General features: G+C 46.1%; 1 protein-coding gene across 2 annotated transcripts in view; it reads right to left on the minus strand.

Moving 5' to 3' along the window:
- Window positions 1–11,102, minus strand: part of EMILIN2 (elastin microfibril interfacer 2) — a 56,200-nt gene extending 45,098 nt beyond the window's left edge. Inside the window, exons 1-2 of one of the 2 annotated variants that reach the window (XM_037060706.1) lie at window positions 10,777–11,102; window positions 10,119–10,229 (exon numbers count right to left, since the gene is read on the minus strand). In XM_037060706.1, the coding sequence (XP_036916601.1) occupies window positions 10,119–10,229; window positions 10,777–10,910 (245 nt within the window). In that variant the 5' untranslated portion in view covers window positions 10,911–11,102. Of the gene's footprint in view, window positions 1–10,106; window positions 10,230–10,776 lie in introns of both variants that reach the window. The other variant, XM_037060705.1, reaches the window with a different exon arrangement.
- Between the last annotated feature and the right edge of the window lie 4,835 nt (window positions 11,103–15,937).

A 15,937-nucleotide genomic window follows, 5' to 3' on the forward strand; every position in this document is an offset into this window, starting at 1 on the left:
CCGTGCACAGACTTAGTCAGACTCACTCCCTCTGAGCTTCAGCACTGAAGCAGCAGCTTGAGAGGCACCAGAGGCATACGAGGAGGAAGTGAAGTGTCTGGCATCAGGGTGAGAGCTGGGTGGCAGCTTTCTCCCACACAGAAGTGCTGGCAGAGGCTGCTTTTCTTTCTGTGAGCCTTCCCCCTACAGAGCTGGAAGGCAGATGCCATATCTGAGGTTCCCTCAACCTGGCTCACACTGCCCCACCCTGGTGTTTCCCTGAGACCCTGCTCCATTCAAGTTTCTAGCCCACCTAACCTGTTTCCTGTGGCTTTTCTATACAAATAGCTTGTCTTGGCTCATGCTTCAGAATTTCCTAATTTCTCTCAAACAAGCGGCATCTGGCCTCAGTGAACCCTGTACCTCTCGCTACATTGCCTCAGGACCTGCACTTGCAGTAGCTGGCCTTGGGTCACAGCCTGACCTCTCCTGGACACCTCCAAGCCCAGCACAAGCAGCAGCCATCTGCAGATCACTTCGTAGCTCATGCCAGGTGGCCCTGGATAAAACGTAGACAGTGGCTGACCTTAAATGTGCCAACAGCAATCAAGGCTCAACTACAAGAGGAGGGTGTACACAGCCCACACGGTGGGCACACTTCAAGTACCCAGCTTGGGTGATGGCGAAGCTGTGCCACTGGACCTTACAGAACACCTACAACATTAGGCCACTCTCCCAAGCCTGAGAGATGTAGCAGCTCTACCTAACACATAGGAACAAACAAAGGAAGGCTGCCAAAATGAAGAGAGAAAGAAACATGGCCCAAGTGGAAAAACAGAACAACACTCTGGAAAAAGAATTACCTAAAATGGAGAAAAGCAATCTACTAGATGCAGAGTTCAAACACTGGTTACAAGGATGTTCAATAAACTTAGTGAGGACCTCAACACCATAAAAAATATCCAGTCATAAATGAAGGATACACTATCTGAAATGAAGAATAATTTACAGGAAAACAACAGTAGAGTGGAGGAGGCTGAGAGTCAAATAAGTAATTTGGAACACAAAGAAGAAAAAAAACACCCAATTGGGACAGAAAGAAGAAAGAAGAATTTTTAAAAAATGAGGCTAGTGTGAGAAGCCCCTGGAACAACTCCAAGCATTCCAATATTTGCATCATGGGGATGCTGAAAGAAGAAGAGAGAGAAAGAAGTCGAAAATCTCTTTGAGCCCTGGCTGGTGTAGCTCAGTGTATTGAGCATGGGCCTGTGAACCAAAGCAAGGGTCACCAGTTCAATTCCCAGTCAGGACACATGCCTGGGTTGTGGGTCAGGTCCTCAGTAGGGGGCGAGAGAGAGACAAACACACACTGATGTTTCTCTTTCTCACTNAATCTACTAGATGCAGAGTTCAAACACTGGTTACAAGGATGTTCAATAAACTTAGTGAGGACCTCAACACCATAAAAAATATCCAGTCATAAATGAAGGATACACTATCTGAAATGAAGAATAATTTACAGGAAAACAACAGTAGAGTGGAGGAGGCTGAGAGTCAAATAAGTAATTTGGAACACAAAGAAGAAAAAAAACACCCAATTGGGACAGAAAGAAGAAAGAAGAATTTTTAAAAAATGAGGCTAGTGTAAGAAGCCCCTGGAACAACTCCAAGCATTCCAATATTTGCATCATGGGGATGCTGAAAGAAGAAGAGAGAGAAAGAAGTTGAAAATCTCTTTGAGCCCTGGCTGGTGTAGCTCGGTGTATTGAGCATGGGCCTGTGAACCAAAGCAAGGGTCACCAGTTCAATTCCCAGTCAGGACACATGCCTGGGTTGTGGGTCAGGTCCTCAGTAGGGGGCAAGAGAGAGACAAACACACACTGATGTTTCTCTTTCTCGCTCCTTCCCTTCTCTCTCTCTAAAAATAAATAAATTAATTAATTAAAAAATCTATTTGAAAAAATAATGACAGAAAACTTCCCTAACTTGGTGAAGAGGATACACATACATTTCCAGGAAGCATGGAGAATCTCAAACAAGATGAACCAAAAGAGGCCCACACCAAGACACATCATTATTAAAATGCCAAAGGTTAAAGACAGAAAGAGAATCTTAAAAGCAACAAGAGAAAAGCAGTTACCTCTCATGAAACTGTCAGCTGATTTCTCAAAAGAAACTTTTCAGGCTAGAAGGGACTGGCAAGAAATATTCAAAATGATGAAAAGCAAAGATCTACAACCAAGATTACCCAGCAAACTATCATTTAGAGTGGAAGGGCAGATCAAGTGCTTCAAAACATTTATTATACGTAATATTAAAGGGTCTTTCTTAAGAAGAAAAAGATACAAATATAAACAATAAAATGATAATAAATACATATTTATCAACAATTGAATCTAAAAGAACATAATGAATAAACAAGCAGAACAGAAACAGAACCATAGATACAGAGAGGGTTTTGATGTTTTCCAGATGGGAGGGAAATGGGGTGCTGGGTGAAAAAGCAAAGGGAATAAGAAGTACAAATCAGTTGTTACAGAATAGTCATGGGGATGTAAAGTACATCAGAGGAAATACAGTAGCCAGTATGTACGCATGACCAGGGACATGGACAATGGTGTGGGGATTGCCTGAGGGAGTAGGGGGCTGGGTGAGGGAGGCAAAGGTGGAAATATAGAGACAACTGTAATAGCATAAACAATAAAATATAATTTAAAATGACCAGTTTGAGAAGGCTCCACCTAAACTATCTCTCTCTTAACCAAATTTCTTTTAACCAAACGCGTAAAGTACACTGTCTAGAAAGGCTGAGACTGCAAAGAATAATTTTAGGCGTATTTCCTAATCATCTAATATTTTCTTAGGTGGAAACAAATAAAAAGTACAGCTGGGCCCTGACACACCCAGAAAACTTTGCTTCTACAGCATTACAAAGCAGGAATTTGGTGAGTTTGAACCTCCCCACTTTTTTCCACACTCATCACCACCGTAAAACCGGAAGGAGAGGAGGAAACTTCCTGGTGACTTGCACTTTAATCTTTTCACTATTTTCCCTCCAGTGTGAACTCCTATCACAGTAAAACTACTGTATTTCTGTCTTGGCCCTTCCAGGAAAATCATTCTTCATAAGGAGAGGGCACACTGGCATCATTTTATCAAGCAGTTCATTATTTCAAAGTCCGGAAAACTGCTTCATTAAGGACAGGACCAATCAATTTTGAGCAGTAAAAAAGTCTCGCAGCCAACAATACATGAAAACATTTCGGCGCCAGTCTGAAAGCAATCTGCAAACTGGCACAGTTTCTCAGGTTTAGGTCTTAAGAACCAGTTCTGGAGGCTTTCAGCAGCTGTGAGGCTGGGGAGATCCCGGCTGGGCGAGCACATCGGATCTCGTCCTCGAAGCCCTTTGACACTCAATAAAATTGTTTGACCCCGCAAAATAATTAAGTAAATAATGGTATGTAGAACATTGTAACTGTCGTAAACGGCGTCTACCGCATCATTTACACTCTATAAACATCTGTAAGTAACGCCTTACTATTACCAACCTGAGGAAGAGGCTTTGTTCTAAGAGCCGAGAACCAAAGCTGTGTGCTAGTGTGTGGGTGGAAGATGGCCTGGGATCAGCAGAGTTCACCAGCACTCGCTGCAACCTGGAACGCAGGCCGCCCGCCTCGCTCTACGCACCCACCGCGGGCACTCAGCGCCTGCCCACCGCAGCGGGACTCTTCTCCTTCCCGTGTGTGCCCCAAGAAACTCCGCTGCTGGCTCTACTTCCACGGCAGTTGCTAAGAGTTTAACTTCATGTTTAAAAGTCAATTTTGGTCATTTTAGTTTCATCATTGTTATCGTAGTTCACTGAATTTATTTCATTCTTTAGCACTTCAGTCTCTCTCTGACATGTCAGGAAGCATTAAACTTCAAAATCAAAACCCTGAGAGATAAGATCACCTGAGAGGCAATAACACTCAAAGCAATGAGAAGAGGCATATGCATTAGACAGTCCTGCTAGGTGTACCTTACACAGATACAATGGGGCACTTTTGTCAAAGTCGTATCAGCTATGTTGCCTCTCTGGTAATGCAGAGATGAGGAAACCAGGACACCATGCCTCAGAGAGGTTGAGGGACTTGCGTGAAGTCACACAGTTCAGTGGTGGTAGTGCTCAGGCCAGAAGCCAAGTTTTTCACCTCCTCTCCAAAACATGTCAGCCACACCAGCAGCCTCTGGGAACTGTCCCCGGGGGTGGCTGACTCCACTCACCTCAACTTTTCTGCCTACCTCAGAATTTTAATTTATTTACCAAGTGCCAACATAGAATTATAGATTGACGGAAGAAGACCAATCAACAGGACTAAAACGGGGTTTAACAAGAAGCAAACTTTTTCTCAAGGCCATAACCTCTATTTGAATCCCATTAATTTTTCTCCAAGGTAAAGCTGAAAATACAGCCCATAAGCACAAAAGTTCTTTTTCCAACATTCTTGTCTCTGCCCTATCTAATCTCCCTACTGAGCTTGTGCTGAGAAAAACACACACACGCACACACACACACACACAAATGGAGGTGTTCTAAAACGCCGAAGGGCTCTGCATTTTATCATTGGGAACCTAGGAAGGGGAAAAGAGTAAAAGGCCAAAGAAGCTTGAAAGGAAGGTTTGGGGAGTCCAGGGAAGCCCAGGAGGTACACCCCCAAAGGCAGGTAAGGAGGAAAACACACTGGGGCTGCTCCAGGCTCTGGGGCCAGGGTGTCTCTGTGCCCCTGTCGGCAGGTGTTCTCCCACACTCCCGCATGCGCCCTCAGTTCTTTCAAGTTTCCCTCAGCACCCAGGAGAAAGGCTCAAAACAGCCAATTAATGGACCACAAGCTGTTTGTTTAAAAGCTAAAGGGGAGCAATCCCCCAAAGCTATACACATAAGTGGTACATCTTGAATTGAATAGACTTCTGTTCCTGGCGATGCAGAAAATGTAGAATTATATCCAGAAAATGTAAGCTGTTATGTTTTCCCCCCAGCCTGAAGTATTCTTAGTTTTTTTTTAAAGCAGCTTTCCTGGCTGAGATTACTCCCTAATAGACAACTTTTCTCACAGCAGAATGGCCATCTGCTCCCATTGGAATCAGAGGGTTACAGGAGTTCTGGAAACTAGGCACTTAAAACTCACACCTGCTGCAAATTCACAAATTCTTACTCTGCTCTCACAAGTTTCTTCATTTGGCCCCATCCAGAAGCCTCCCCCAATTGATGACATCTTTTTTTAAGAGCTCATAGGAAAATTTTCTCTAAGCTGCAACACACCCAAGAAGATGGTGAGGGCGGGGGTGGGGAGTGGGTAGATGCTGATAAGCCCGTCAGTTTGTGGTGTCAGAGAGCAGGCAGCTAGATCTGCAGAGCCTCAGCCCAGAGCTGGGAGGGAAGCCACTGCGGGGGAATAGGCCTGCCTTACATCTGGGATCCCCCCCCCCCAGATCCAACCACAAGGCACCAGCAAGGCAGCTGCTCTGCACATAGGATGCCCCCAAATGTCTCCAATACTAACATCAGTCAGCTGGGACCACTGCAGGCTGAGTGGGTGGTTATGTAACTCTGGAATTACTGCCACGAGGCATGAATGATGCATGAAAGGAAACAATGCCTAGGCCAAGAAGGAAAAGAAAGATAGTGCTGTTTCTACCGCTGGTACATCCAAACACCACCAAACCATGTACAGAGGCCCTAAGAAGGCTGTTACCTGATCCTTCCCATCTCTCCAGAGGTGCTAATGTCGTAGCACCAGGGCAGGTGTCACACACACACATGCCCTTGGGGCAGGTGCTCATCCCTGGGTGCGGGTTTAGACAGCACGGGGCTGTGGGGGTGTGCAGTGGGAAGAGCCTCAGGCTTGGAAATACCAGTAACAGACCTAGATTTGAATCCAGGCTCTGCTACTTCCTAACTACTTGCCCTCCAGCAAGAAGGCGATAATGCCTCAGGGGGTGCTGTAAAGATGGAAGGCAAAGAAGTTAAAGGGGCTCATCACGTTCTAATGATGTAGCCCAGAGAGATATTCTCACCGAGTCAGGCCCGGGATACCATAGTAAACCTTCCAAACAGTTGTCAGTCACTTTTGTGTGGGAATTGCCTTACATGAAGGAGGGTGTAAATGTTCACTACTGTGCAGTCTACTGAAGGCACGCATTAAGACAAACAAGTGCACTTCCCATTGCCACAAGGACAGAGGATAGTCCCCCAAAGCCAGCAGCCCTGGGTCTGGAGGCAGCCCAGCCACTTACTGTCATGGGACCACAGGCAAGTCAGGGAATATCTCCGTCTGTGTCCTCATTGATACAATGGAGATGATAGCATTCATCTTGAATGGTTATTGCAAGAATTAAACTAACAAATACAATAAAATGTCCCAACACCATGCTTGACACTCAGAAGTCTCTTTACAGTTTCAGAAAAGTAATTACTCAAAATGCCCACGTATCATATAAAACCCCTCTCTGCTCCTAGTTTCACATATCAATATGCAACTTGCAGCCTGGAATCTAAGGCTCTTCATACATGCAAGTGGACCATTGTCTAATCTGTGTGGAAATGCCCACAGAGGCTTAGCACCCAGCGATGCACCCAGGCACAGACATTCTCCTCTTATTTGTGTGAACTTCCCCATTAGGCCCCTTGTTTCCTAGGCATTTCCCGCCTCAGTCTCAGAGCCTATTCAGTCTCTCCCTTTGGCTTCTCCACTTCTCTCCTAAAACATTTGGACTTCTCTCTCTCTTTTTAAAAAAATATTTTCCTTATTTATTTTTTAGAGAGAGGGGAAGGGAAGGAGAAAGAGCGGAGAGAAACATCAATGTGTGGTTGCCTCTCACATGGGCCCCACTGGGGACCAGGCCTGCAACCCAGGCATGTGCCCTGATTGGGAATTGAACCCACAACCTTTTGCTTCCCAGGCCCGCGCTCAATCCACTGAGCTACACCAGCCAGGGCAAGACTTCTCTCTCTTTTACGGAGTTCTTCATCTGCTTGGCTACTACCAACTCCCTTCTCCACCAGAGAGACCTTGAAACACATTTGATTCCGCGGTAACTGGGTGTCCTGAGGTCCTCCTTTAATCTCACAGGAGCTACAATGCCCACAATGCCTTAGACTCGGGACCCCCGTTGACTGTTCCGCGGGACGGAACACTAGCTAACACCTCTGGCCCTTCCGGATCCCTCGACCTTCTGGACCTCTCCTCCTGGGGTCTGTAAGATGCAGTTTCCACCTGTAAAATCTTGGTTTTGTTCTCTCTCCTGACTTGGCTTCTCTTCCTCGTTTCCCTCCACTGCCCCTAACAACCCTGCTCTGCTCCAACTGTATTAAGGCCTCCCTGGCTCATACCTGCCACCCCCAGACACTCAACTGTCACCAGATGCTAAGCTGGATCTCTAGGACCAGCATCTCGGCCAGCCTCCAATCCTCTACAAGCAAGCCTCAGAGATACTGGGTTCGGTTCCAGACCACCGTGATAAAATGAGCATTGCAAGAAAGTGAGACATAATTTTTTGCTGGTTGATGCTCTTGCCCTCTGTTTATAAAAAAATGCAACACCCGTGAAGAGCAATAAACTAAGCCATGCCTGTGCTTCTAAAACCACAGGAAAAGTCACCTTCAAGAACCTTCACTTCCACAGGTCTCAGGGCCTAAGGCTCAAATAAAGAGGACCTCACTCAACAGTACCTGTGAATTGAGAGAGCTTACTCAGGCTTTTGGGCTCATCAGAAAACCTGGAAAATTCCACACCAAACAGGGAATTCCTTCTCTTTTAAGTAAAAGGTAACGTTTCTCCTTTTGTTTTCATTAATCTACTAATTTTCCAAACTTAAAAAACATTTAGTAGTTGAAAAATAAACCATTACTTCCCTGCTGCTAAAAGAACAGTGAGAAAAAGTCAAGATTGAATTAACTGCTTAAATTAATTTCAAAATTTTCAGCTTGATCAGCTAAAAGAGTCTATTTTTATATTTTAAATTTCACTTCAAATGCAGTATTTTTAAAGAACACACTTGAATTGCTTATGCAGTTTTTGAAGAAAAATACCAAGATCACTGATTTTGTTTTTGTTTAACAAACCAATGGGAGCATCTATCATTTTTATAGAAACTTTTTTGCCTTTCCCATTGGTTGGCAAAAATATGCTCCAAATACCTTTCATTAACCCAGTGACCTGGTGGTGATTCACTCTTCACTGAAGAGACAGAATTTGTTACACCGAGTTTTGGTCAGATACAACAATTAAATCATCACTGAATTTTTCCAAGCACTAAAATAATTTCAAAAAATTTACAAATAAAATCATTTAAATGAAAAGTATTATCTGCCCGAATAAAAAATTATTTATTTCTAAGTTGTCACAAGTAAATATTAAGGTTAGCACAACCACAAAATTCTATTCTTGTGTAAAACAAATGAAATATTCCTGATAAACAAACCTAATTTTATAGAAATTAATTCAAATTGCAATGAATACTTACACGTCTCTACAGAACAGATAGTGCCAGCCCATTTGCTATCGTGTAACCGGATGCCCAGTAGGCCTAAGACCTTGTTGGTCATGACTGCCATTTTACTCTTCCGAGCTCATGGCCCCAGGACTGGAAATTATTGGAAGCAAGAACAGAATTTGGGCTCCCTACAGCCACAGGCAGAAGATAACATTGAAACAAACTGTAGCCTCTGTTACAACCCTAACACCCCAGGGGCCACAAACAGCAGCAACCTCCCCTTTCTTAATCCAATAAAAGCTCAAAGCCCCCACTCCTCCACCCTGGTGTCTCTCTCCACACCATATCCCTCTCCTTTCTTGGGAAGTGAATAAAAACTTTATTCTCCCCCCTTTCTTCTCTTTGTGAATTCTTTCACGGCCCGCGTCACGGCCCGCCCTGGCATCTACCAGGCTCTGACTGCTGAACATAGGCTGTGAGGTCGCTTGGTGCCCCCCAGAGATGCTGACTGCGTAACAGGACTGCGCCCCTCTGACGATCTACCCAACTCAATGAAGCAGCCAGCAATTCCGCCACTGCCCATTTTCCCGGGTGTTAAAGTGTGGGAATCTCTTCTAAACTGTTGTTGATCTGAGAGGAATTGTCCCTTTCCCGTTTGCAGTTCTCACAGCAGCCCGCGGGGGTGACTTAGGGCCCTCTCCTACCCCACACGCCTGAAGGTTCATCTGCCTTCTGGAATGAGGTTTTCTGGCGTACAAGTTTCAGCCTGTTCCTTGGCTTTGCCAAAGACAGATCCGCCTACTGTGATGACAACCGCACTCTCAGACAAACAACTTATTCTTAGGGGAAAACAATTAATTGCAACCATCACGTGTGCTCCCCAACAGCCATTCATTCACACGAACTCGTCCTCTGACATCCGATTTACACAGAAACAGAAACACTTGCGGGTGACCACTGAATGAGTGCGATGTATTTAACGGAATCTGTAACTCTACTGCTTCCTTTTTTTAAGATGATGAAAACTTTCTAAGCAAAAAGATCATTAATTGCTCCCCTTATCTCTAAGTACCTTTCTCGCACGACAACCTCTTAGCCAATAGCCGAAACTAAAGGGGAAAAAACGACGGCACACTTTTAAGCAAGTTATTCCTGCGACTTGAGAGATCTACAGCGCTGGAAGAGGTCAGTTTCATGGGGAAACCTGAAAAAAGAGAACTCGTCTGTTTTAGGACACTCAGCTAATCCTACATTTAAACGTCTTTTAGCAGTATACATCTTGGAATTTCTGTATGCCCCAGAACACACAATATGGATCTAATTAGGTCCAGCTGCCTTATGTTAGTCATAAAACTGGGGGGGGGGGGAAGAGAGAGAGAAATAAGGGTGGGGGTGGGGGCTCTGCTCATCCCTCTGTGCCCTGGCGATCACGAACAAATCGTGCGCACCCTCAGCACTCACTCAGGGCAACCGTGCTTCTTAAATACCCGGCAGGCCCAGGACCCCGCTCTGCGATCTAACTTCAGCTGCGGAGTTTTCACTCGCTCTGGAACAGATACAGACCCGCGGGAGCCCAGCGCTCGGACCCCACCCCCTCCGCGCCCGCCCCATCCCGGGGCGGCCCACCCCGCCCGCTCCTCCTCTCCAGGACTTACACTAGCGCGGACGGGCAGGGCATCTGGTTCCAGGCACAGTTGTACTGAGCCTGAATAAAACTCTCACTTCCCTCCTGCACAGAGCAGCTCACATTCTTGTTCACGATGTAGGCGCACCAGTTCCTGGGGTGAAGAAGAGAGAGGGAGAGGGGCACTGTGTAAACCCCGAGAACAATGAGCTAGGGGAGGGGAGGTGGAGACAAGCTGATACGGCGGCAGACGGAGCCTGGGTCCGGGAGGTCGTGGTCCCTGCTGAGGCGGGAGCTCAACAAAGCCGACCTCTGAAGGTGCGCCAGTGCGCCTTTGGGGAGCCGGCACCTTTTCTCTACAAGAGGCAGGGAGAAGCACCCCGGAGACTCCAGTAATTTCCTGGGAGGAGTTTTCCGAGTGTTCCTCGCAGGGAGACACCAAAGCGCACCACCGCCCGGGAGCAGCTGTGCTGGGGCGCGGGCAGTTCACACGGGATCGGTGCCGACCCCGGAGTGCACGGCCGCCCGGGAGGAGGTGCCCTACAGGAGCAGCCCCAGGGGGACATACAGCTGCTGCTCATCACCTCTGGCAGGGCAGTTTCTGGGCTCGGCCGCGGGTCGGGAAGGAGGAGGCGGGGGCCCAGGACTCTGGGAAGGAGCCTCGCTGTCCTGGGTTCGAGGTGAGGGGGCCCCACACTTACTTGTTCCTGGCACTGGGCCGCGCGGGGTGCCTGGGCTGCGGGCCGGCTTGGCACAGCCCCGCGCCACCCAGGGCCAGCAGGACCAGCGCCCAGCTCCAGGACGCGCGGGGCCAGGGCCGTGTCCAAGGCCACATTCTGTGCGCGGCGGGCGCCCCGCCGCCGGGATCCTGAGCGCGGCTGGCAGGAGCGCAGCGGGAGAAGACTGGAGGCTGGGACGCTTCGCGGCGCCCCCACCGCGCTTCGCGGCTGCCCTCTCCGGCTTCTTGCTCCCACTTCTCCTTTTCCACCCCAGTGGAAAGCGCCCGCGTTTCTGCTCGGTCCCTCAATGACGCACAGGTCCCCCCGGGTGCCGCCCTCTTTATTTCACTTCCCTCTCGGAAACGTGATTCTCTCTCCACCACGACTCCCTGTCTCCAGTCCCCTTGCCTCTCAGCGGGGGTTTGGGGTGAAAGGGCCAAAGGGTTTGGGAGAAGGGTCTATATTACAGAATTTCCAATTACTCATTCCTTTGGTCTCTTCCCAGAAGCCAGGGAACTCCGCCTACCACCTTCCAACAGACGCGCCTCCGGCCCCTCGGGAAGTGGCAGGAGCCTGAGTCGCGGTCCTCACGTCGTGCATGGGTGCCGGCTTCCCAGGGTGAACGAGGGACATCTTTATCTGTCCTTTATCAGAGGCGGCTCGGATTTCCTCTAATGGCAAGAAGCGGTCATTCCCCCACACTTGGATTTAGGAGAGTTTAAAGGGAAATGAACTCGGATCCTCCTCTTTTTCTACACCCACCTCTGCCTTATCCGTTCATTTAATTGTTTCCAAGTCAACGGGCAGGGGAGCAGGACACAGGGGAGCGACAGCCCCGCCACTGCCTGAACGCTTCTGGAGCACAGGCCCGGGTTCTAACATCCCCTGCACCAGTTTTTGAAAGGCCACCTCAGTCTCTGCTTGTGATGTCCTCCTCTGAACTTTCTTTTTTCTATCAATATTAAAGCCACTCGCCCCACAGCAGTCGCCTTTGCTTCTTAACAGTTCAGACACTGCTAGCCTTTAGTTCTTTCACTTGCTTGTGTATTTTCTGCCTATCTGTGAGTTACACTCACCTCTGCCAATTTCTGTTGGAGATAAAGTAACTCCACAGAATAATGTTACATAAAATCCAGACCAAAGGGTTGTGTGGTCTTGGTGTTGAAGAGAAGTATATATTTAAGTTCACCTGCTGCAACTAATGAACGCTAGAGTGAGGCTATTTGCATAGATTACCTGTAATATCTGTGAGCTAACAGGACACTGTCGCCTGTGAATTATGTAGATAATAGCAAGGCCTTTCTGTGTTCCCTACTTGACTAAATGGAGCTAATGGCCTATTTTATTTCTGATGTGTTTGATGGGGGATTTGGGGTCTTTTTATTTGCAAATGGAAGAAAGTCCCCTAGGTAGAAGTTTTGCAAGATCCAAGCAGAAAATTATACTATGGAAGGATATAAGTAGTCTGTCTATGAACTCTCTAAATAGCAGATCATGCACATAATGAGCTGAAGTCACCCCAGTCCTCAGAAGAGCCATCCCGAAGGGGAAATAACAAAAAGAGAAAAAGCTAATCTGCGTGACCAATCTGTATCTTTCTGTGTGGCTCTACTAATCTCATCCTAACACCCTGTTTGTTCATGAGGTGTCATAGGGAAGAAACAGAGCACAGAAGTGAAGGAAAGTGACAGAAGGAAAAAATGAAGGAACACTCATGGGTGTGTGTGTGTGTGTGTGTGTGTGTATCTAAAACTAACAGCTAACAATTGCAATTTCTCTTCAATACAGGTAATTCTCAAAATTGAGAATGAAGTTGAACTGACTGAGTCAAATCTGTTTTTCCCATTGTGTCGTAGTTTTATACTAAGAAGCTGCATTCCAGTCCCAGAGTTTGAGGACCAATTTCTCATTGAGATAACTGCAATACTATACTATGTTTAATAAGCTATAAATGGCATCTATTGGTAAATAAATTTTATTCTGAGTATGTTCCATGCTGGGCATTGTACAAAAATACTGAGGATTCGCCAAAACTGATCTGGGCTCTGTGTTTACAGAGCTTCCAGGCACTCCTGTTCAATGAAGGATGTCAAGTTTCTGATGTAGAGTCAATTAAGTGAGATAATATTTATCACATGTATTTCTCTAGCCCACATGTACCCAGTGTGGGGCTGCTCTGGGAAGACAGAAGAAGGCTCTTGGCTCTCAGGGAGAACTGAAGCCAAGACCCCAGGAGACAATCTTCCCTTCCTGTTCTCTAGCCAGAGGAAGGGACATGTCAACCTCACGAACCAGAGAGCCCTCCAGGAGCTTCCTGAAGACAGAGAGCTTAAGCACATTAGGAAACAGACTAATTGGGCATTTGGTCATCTGGTCCCAGCCATAAGCAATAACATGGACATAATTGGTAGAATGCTGCAAGTGTGAATTCTTTATAAGCTACCAATTACATTATGCACTTGAAAACTCAGTTTTCAATAGCAATCTAAAGGAATTTCTACTTTTAAATAAAAAGTGCTCCATATTAACTTACATTCTTGATTGTGTGACCAACTTACCTAAAGCAAAAGTGCAAAGAGAACCACTTCATAGCATTGATTTCTTCGCTGTTGGCCATGATAAAAGATGCTCATCAGGCCCTGTACTTGGGGGTCCTTCTCATGAAGCACGGAGCCTGCTGATCCCCCGGACACCCAGATGGGGGTGGGTGGGTGATCATTACGGAGACAGCAGGCAGGTCCGTTTCCCTCATCACCATGCTCAGTCATATGGGCACAAGACATTTGATCAAGATGAACTGATTTTGCATATAGGATGTGGTCACCAGTCATAAGACTAGTCTGGGAGATCCACCCTTCCCTTTCTTTGTCTTTGCTTTCTCAACATAGGAAATGTCCAAACCTGTAGAGAGTTGTTTTCAAGTGTATTTTGTTGGTTATTCTATTACAATTGTCCCATTTTTATCCCCCTCTGTCCATTACCGCCATTCCTTCCAACATTCCCTGGCTCTCCTTAGTTCATGTCCATGGGTCAGACACAGTTCTTTGGCTTCTCTATTTCCTGTACTATTCTGAACCTCCCCCTGTCTGTTTTGCACTTACCGTTTATACTTCTTATTCCCTGTACCTTCCCCCTCCACCCCCGCTGATAACCCTCCATGTAATCTCCATTTCTTTTATTCTGTTTCTGTACTAGTTGTTCACTTAGTTTGTTTTTCTTTTTTCTTTTTTTAGGTTCAGTTTCTGATAGCTGTGAGTTTGTTGTCATTTTACTGTTTATAGTTTTTGATCATCTTCTTTTTCTTAGATAAGTCCCTTTAATATTTCATATAATAAGGGCTTGCTGATGAAGAACTCCCTTAACTTGACCTTACCTGGGAAGTACTTTCTCTGCCCTTCCACTCTAAATGATAGCTTTGCTGGATAGAGCAATCTTGGATGTAGGTCCCTGACTTTCTTGACTTGGAATACTTCTTTTCAGCCCCTTCTTGCCTGCAAGGTTTCTTTTGAGAAATCAGCTGATAGCCTTATGGAAACTCCTTTGTAGGTAACTGTCCCCTTTTCTCTTGCTGCTTTGACATTCTCTCCTTATTTTAAATCTTGGGTAATTTAATTATGATGTGTCTTGGTGTGTTCCTCCTTGGATCCAACTTCTTTGGTACTCTCTGAGCTTCCTGGATTTGCATGTCTGTTTTCTTCACCAGATTGGGGAAGTAATTTTTCATTACTTTTTCAAATAAGTTTTCAATTTCTTGTTCTTCCTCTTCTCCTTCTGGCACACCTATGATTCAAATATTGGAACATTTAAAGTTATCCCAGAAGTTCCTAAGCCTCTCCTCATTTTTAAAAAATTCTTGTTTCTTCATTCTTTTCTAGTTGAATTTTTATTTCTTCCTTATGCTCCAACTTGTTGACTTGAGTCTCGGTTTCCTTCCCTTCACTGTTGTTTCCCTGTACATTTTTCTTTATTTCACTTTGTATAGCCTTCACTTTTTCTTCTATTTTGTGTCCATACTCAATTATTTCTGTGAGCATCCTCATTACCAGTGTTTTGAACTCTGCATTTGCATCTGATAGGTTGGCTATCTCCTTGTTGTTTAGTTCTTTTTCTGAAATTTTTATCTGTTCCTCCATTTGGGCCATATTTCTTTGTCTCAGCCCACCTGTTATGTTGCCAGGGGCAGAGCCTTAGGTGTTCACCAGGGTGGGGCAACCTACATGGCTGCGTTGTGGTGCTATCTGTGGGGGAGGGGTATGAGAGGGAACAATACCGCTTGCTCCTCTGAGGTGGCTTTCAGTCACTTCCCCTACTACCCACACGCAAATTGGGCCCTTCCTGTGCTGATTCCCAAGGGGGTGGGCTTGTGTATGTTCTAGGACCCCATGGGTCCCCCCAATGGACTCTTCTGTGAGGCTGGGAGTTTCTCTTGCTGCCTCAACCCCCACAGGTTTTTTCAGTCAGAGGTTTGAGGCTTTGTTTCCCCACACTGGGGCCCTGGGTTGCATGGTCTGTCTCGCTCCCCAGTTGTTCCTCCTGGTTTATCCACATGTGAATGTGGGACCACCTGGTCCCTGAGCTGCCACCTCACCCGCCTGTTCCACCAGCTTCCTCTTTGCCCTGGCTGCCCATATCTGCCCCTCCTGCTTATCCGGATGAATGTTTCTTCTTTAACTCTGTGGATGTTGGACTTCCATACAGTTCGATTTTCTGGCATTTCTGGTTATTTGTTTTTAAATTTGTTGTTTTCCTTCTTTTGGTTGTGCAAGGAAGCGAAGCATATCTACCTATACCATCATCTTGGCGGGAAGTTTCAAACCTGTAGACAATTTTTATGAAAGTTCATTTGAGCCACACTGATGACAATTGCTGGGAAGTAAAATATCAAGGGATTGAGAAAATGTCTGGAGAATGGCAGTTTTGCTGTTCATTTTATGCATTACAATCAAAGGAGGAGGCGTAAGGAGGGTTACATGAGATCCATTGGTGATAGATTAAAGGGGTGAGAGAAAGCAAAGCAGAAAAATCTCTGGCATTGGATAAAAGTTAAAATGGAGACACATATACTTCTTTTACATTGGTGGGCACAGGACAGGTAATTAATATTTACAGCACAGGGAGATGGGATTCAGGGGACAAGAATGTG

This window comes from Sturnira hondurensis, unplaced genomic scaffold (genome assembly GCF_014824575.4).
Source record: "Sturnira hondurensis isolate 20B ecotype Veracruz unplaced genomic scaffold, ASM1482457v3 Scaffold0012467, whole genome shotgun sequence".
Taxonomy (NCBI): Eukaryota; Metazoa; Chordata; class Mammalia; order Chiroptera; family Phyllostomidae; genus Sturnira; species Sturnira hondurensis.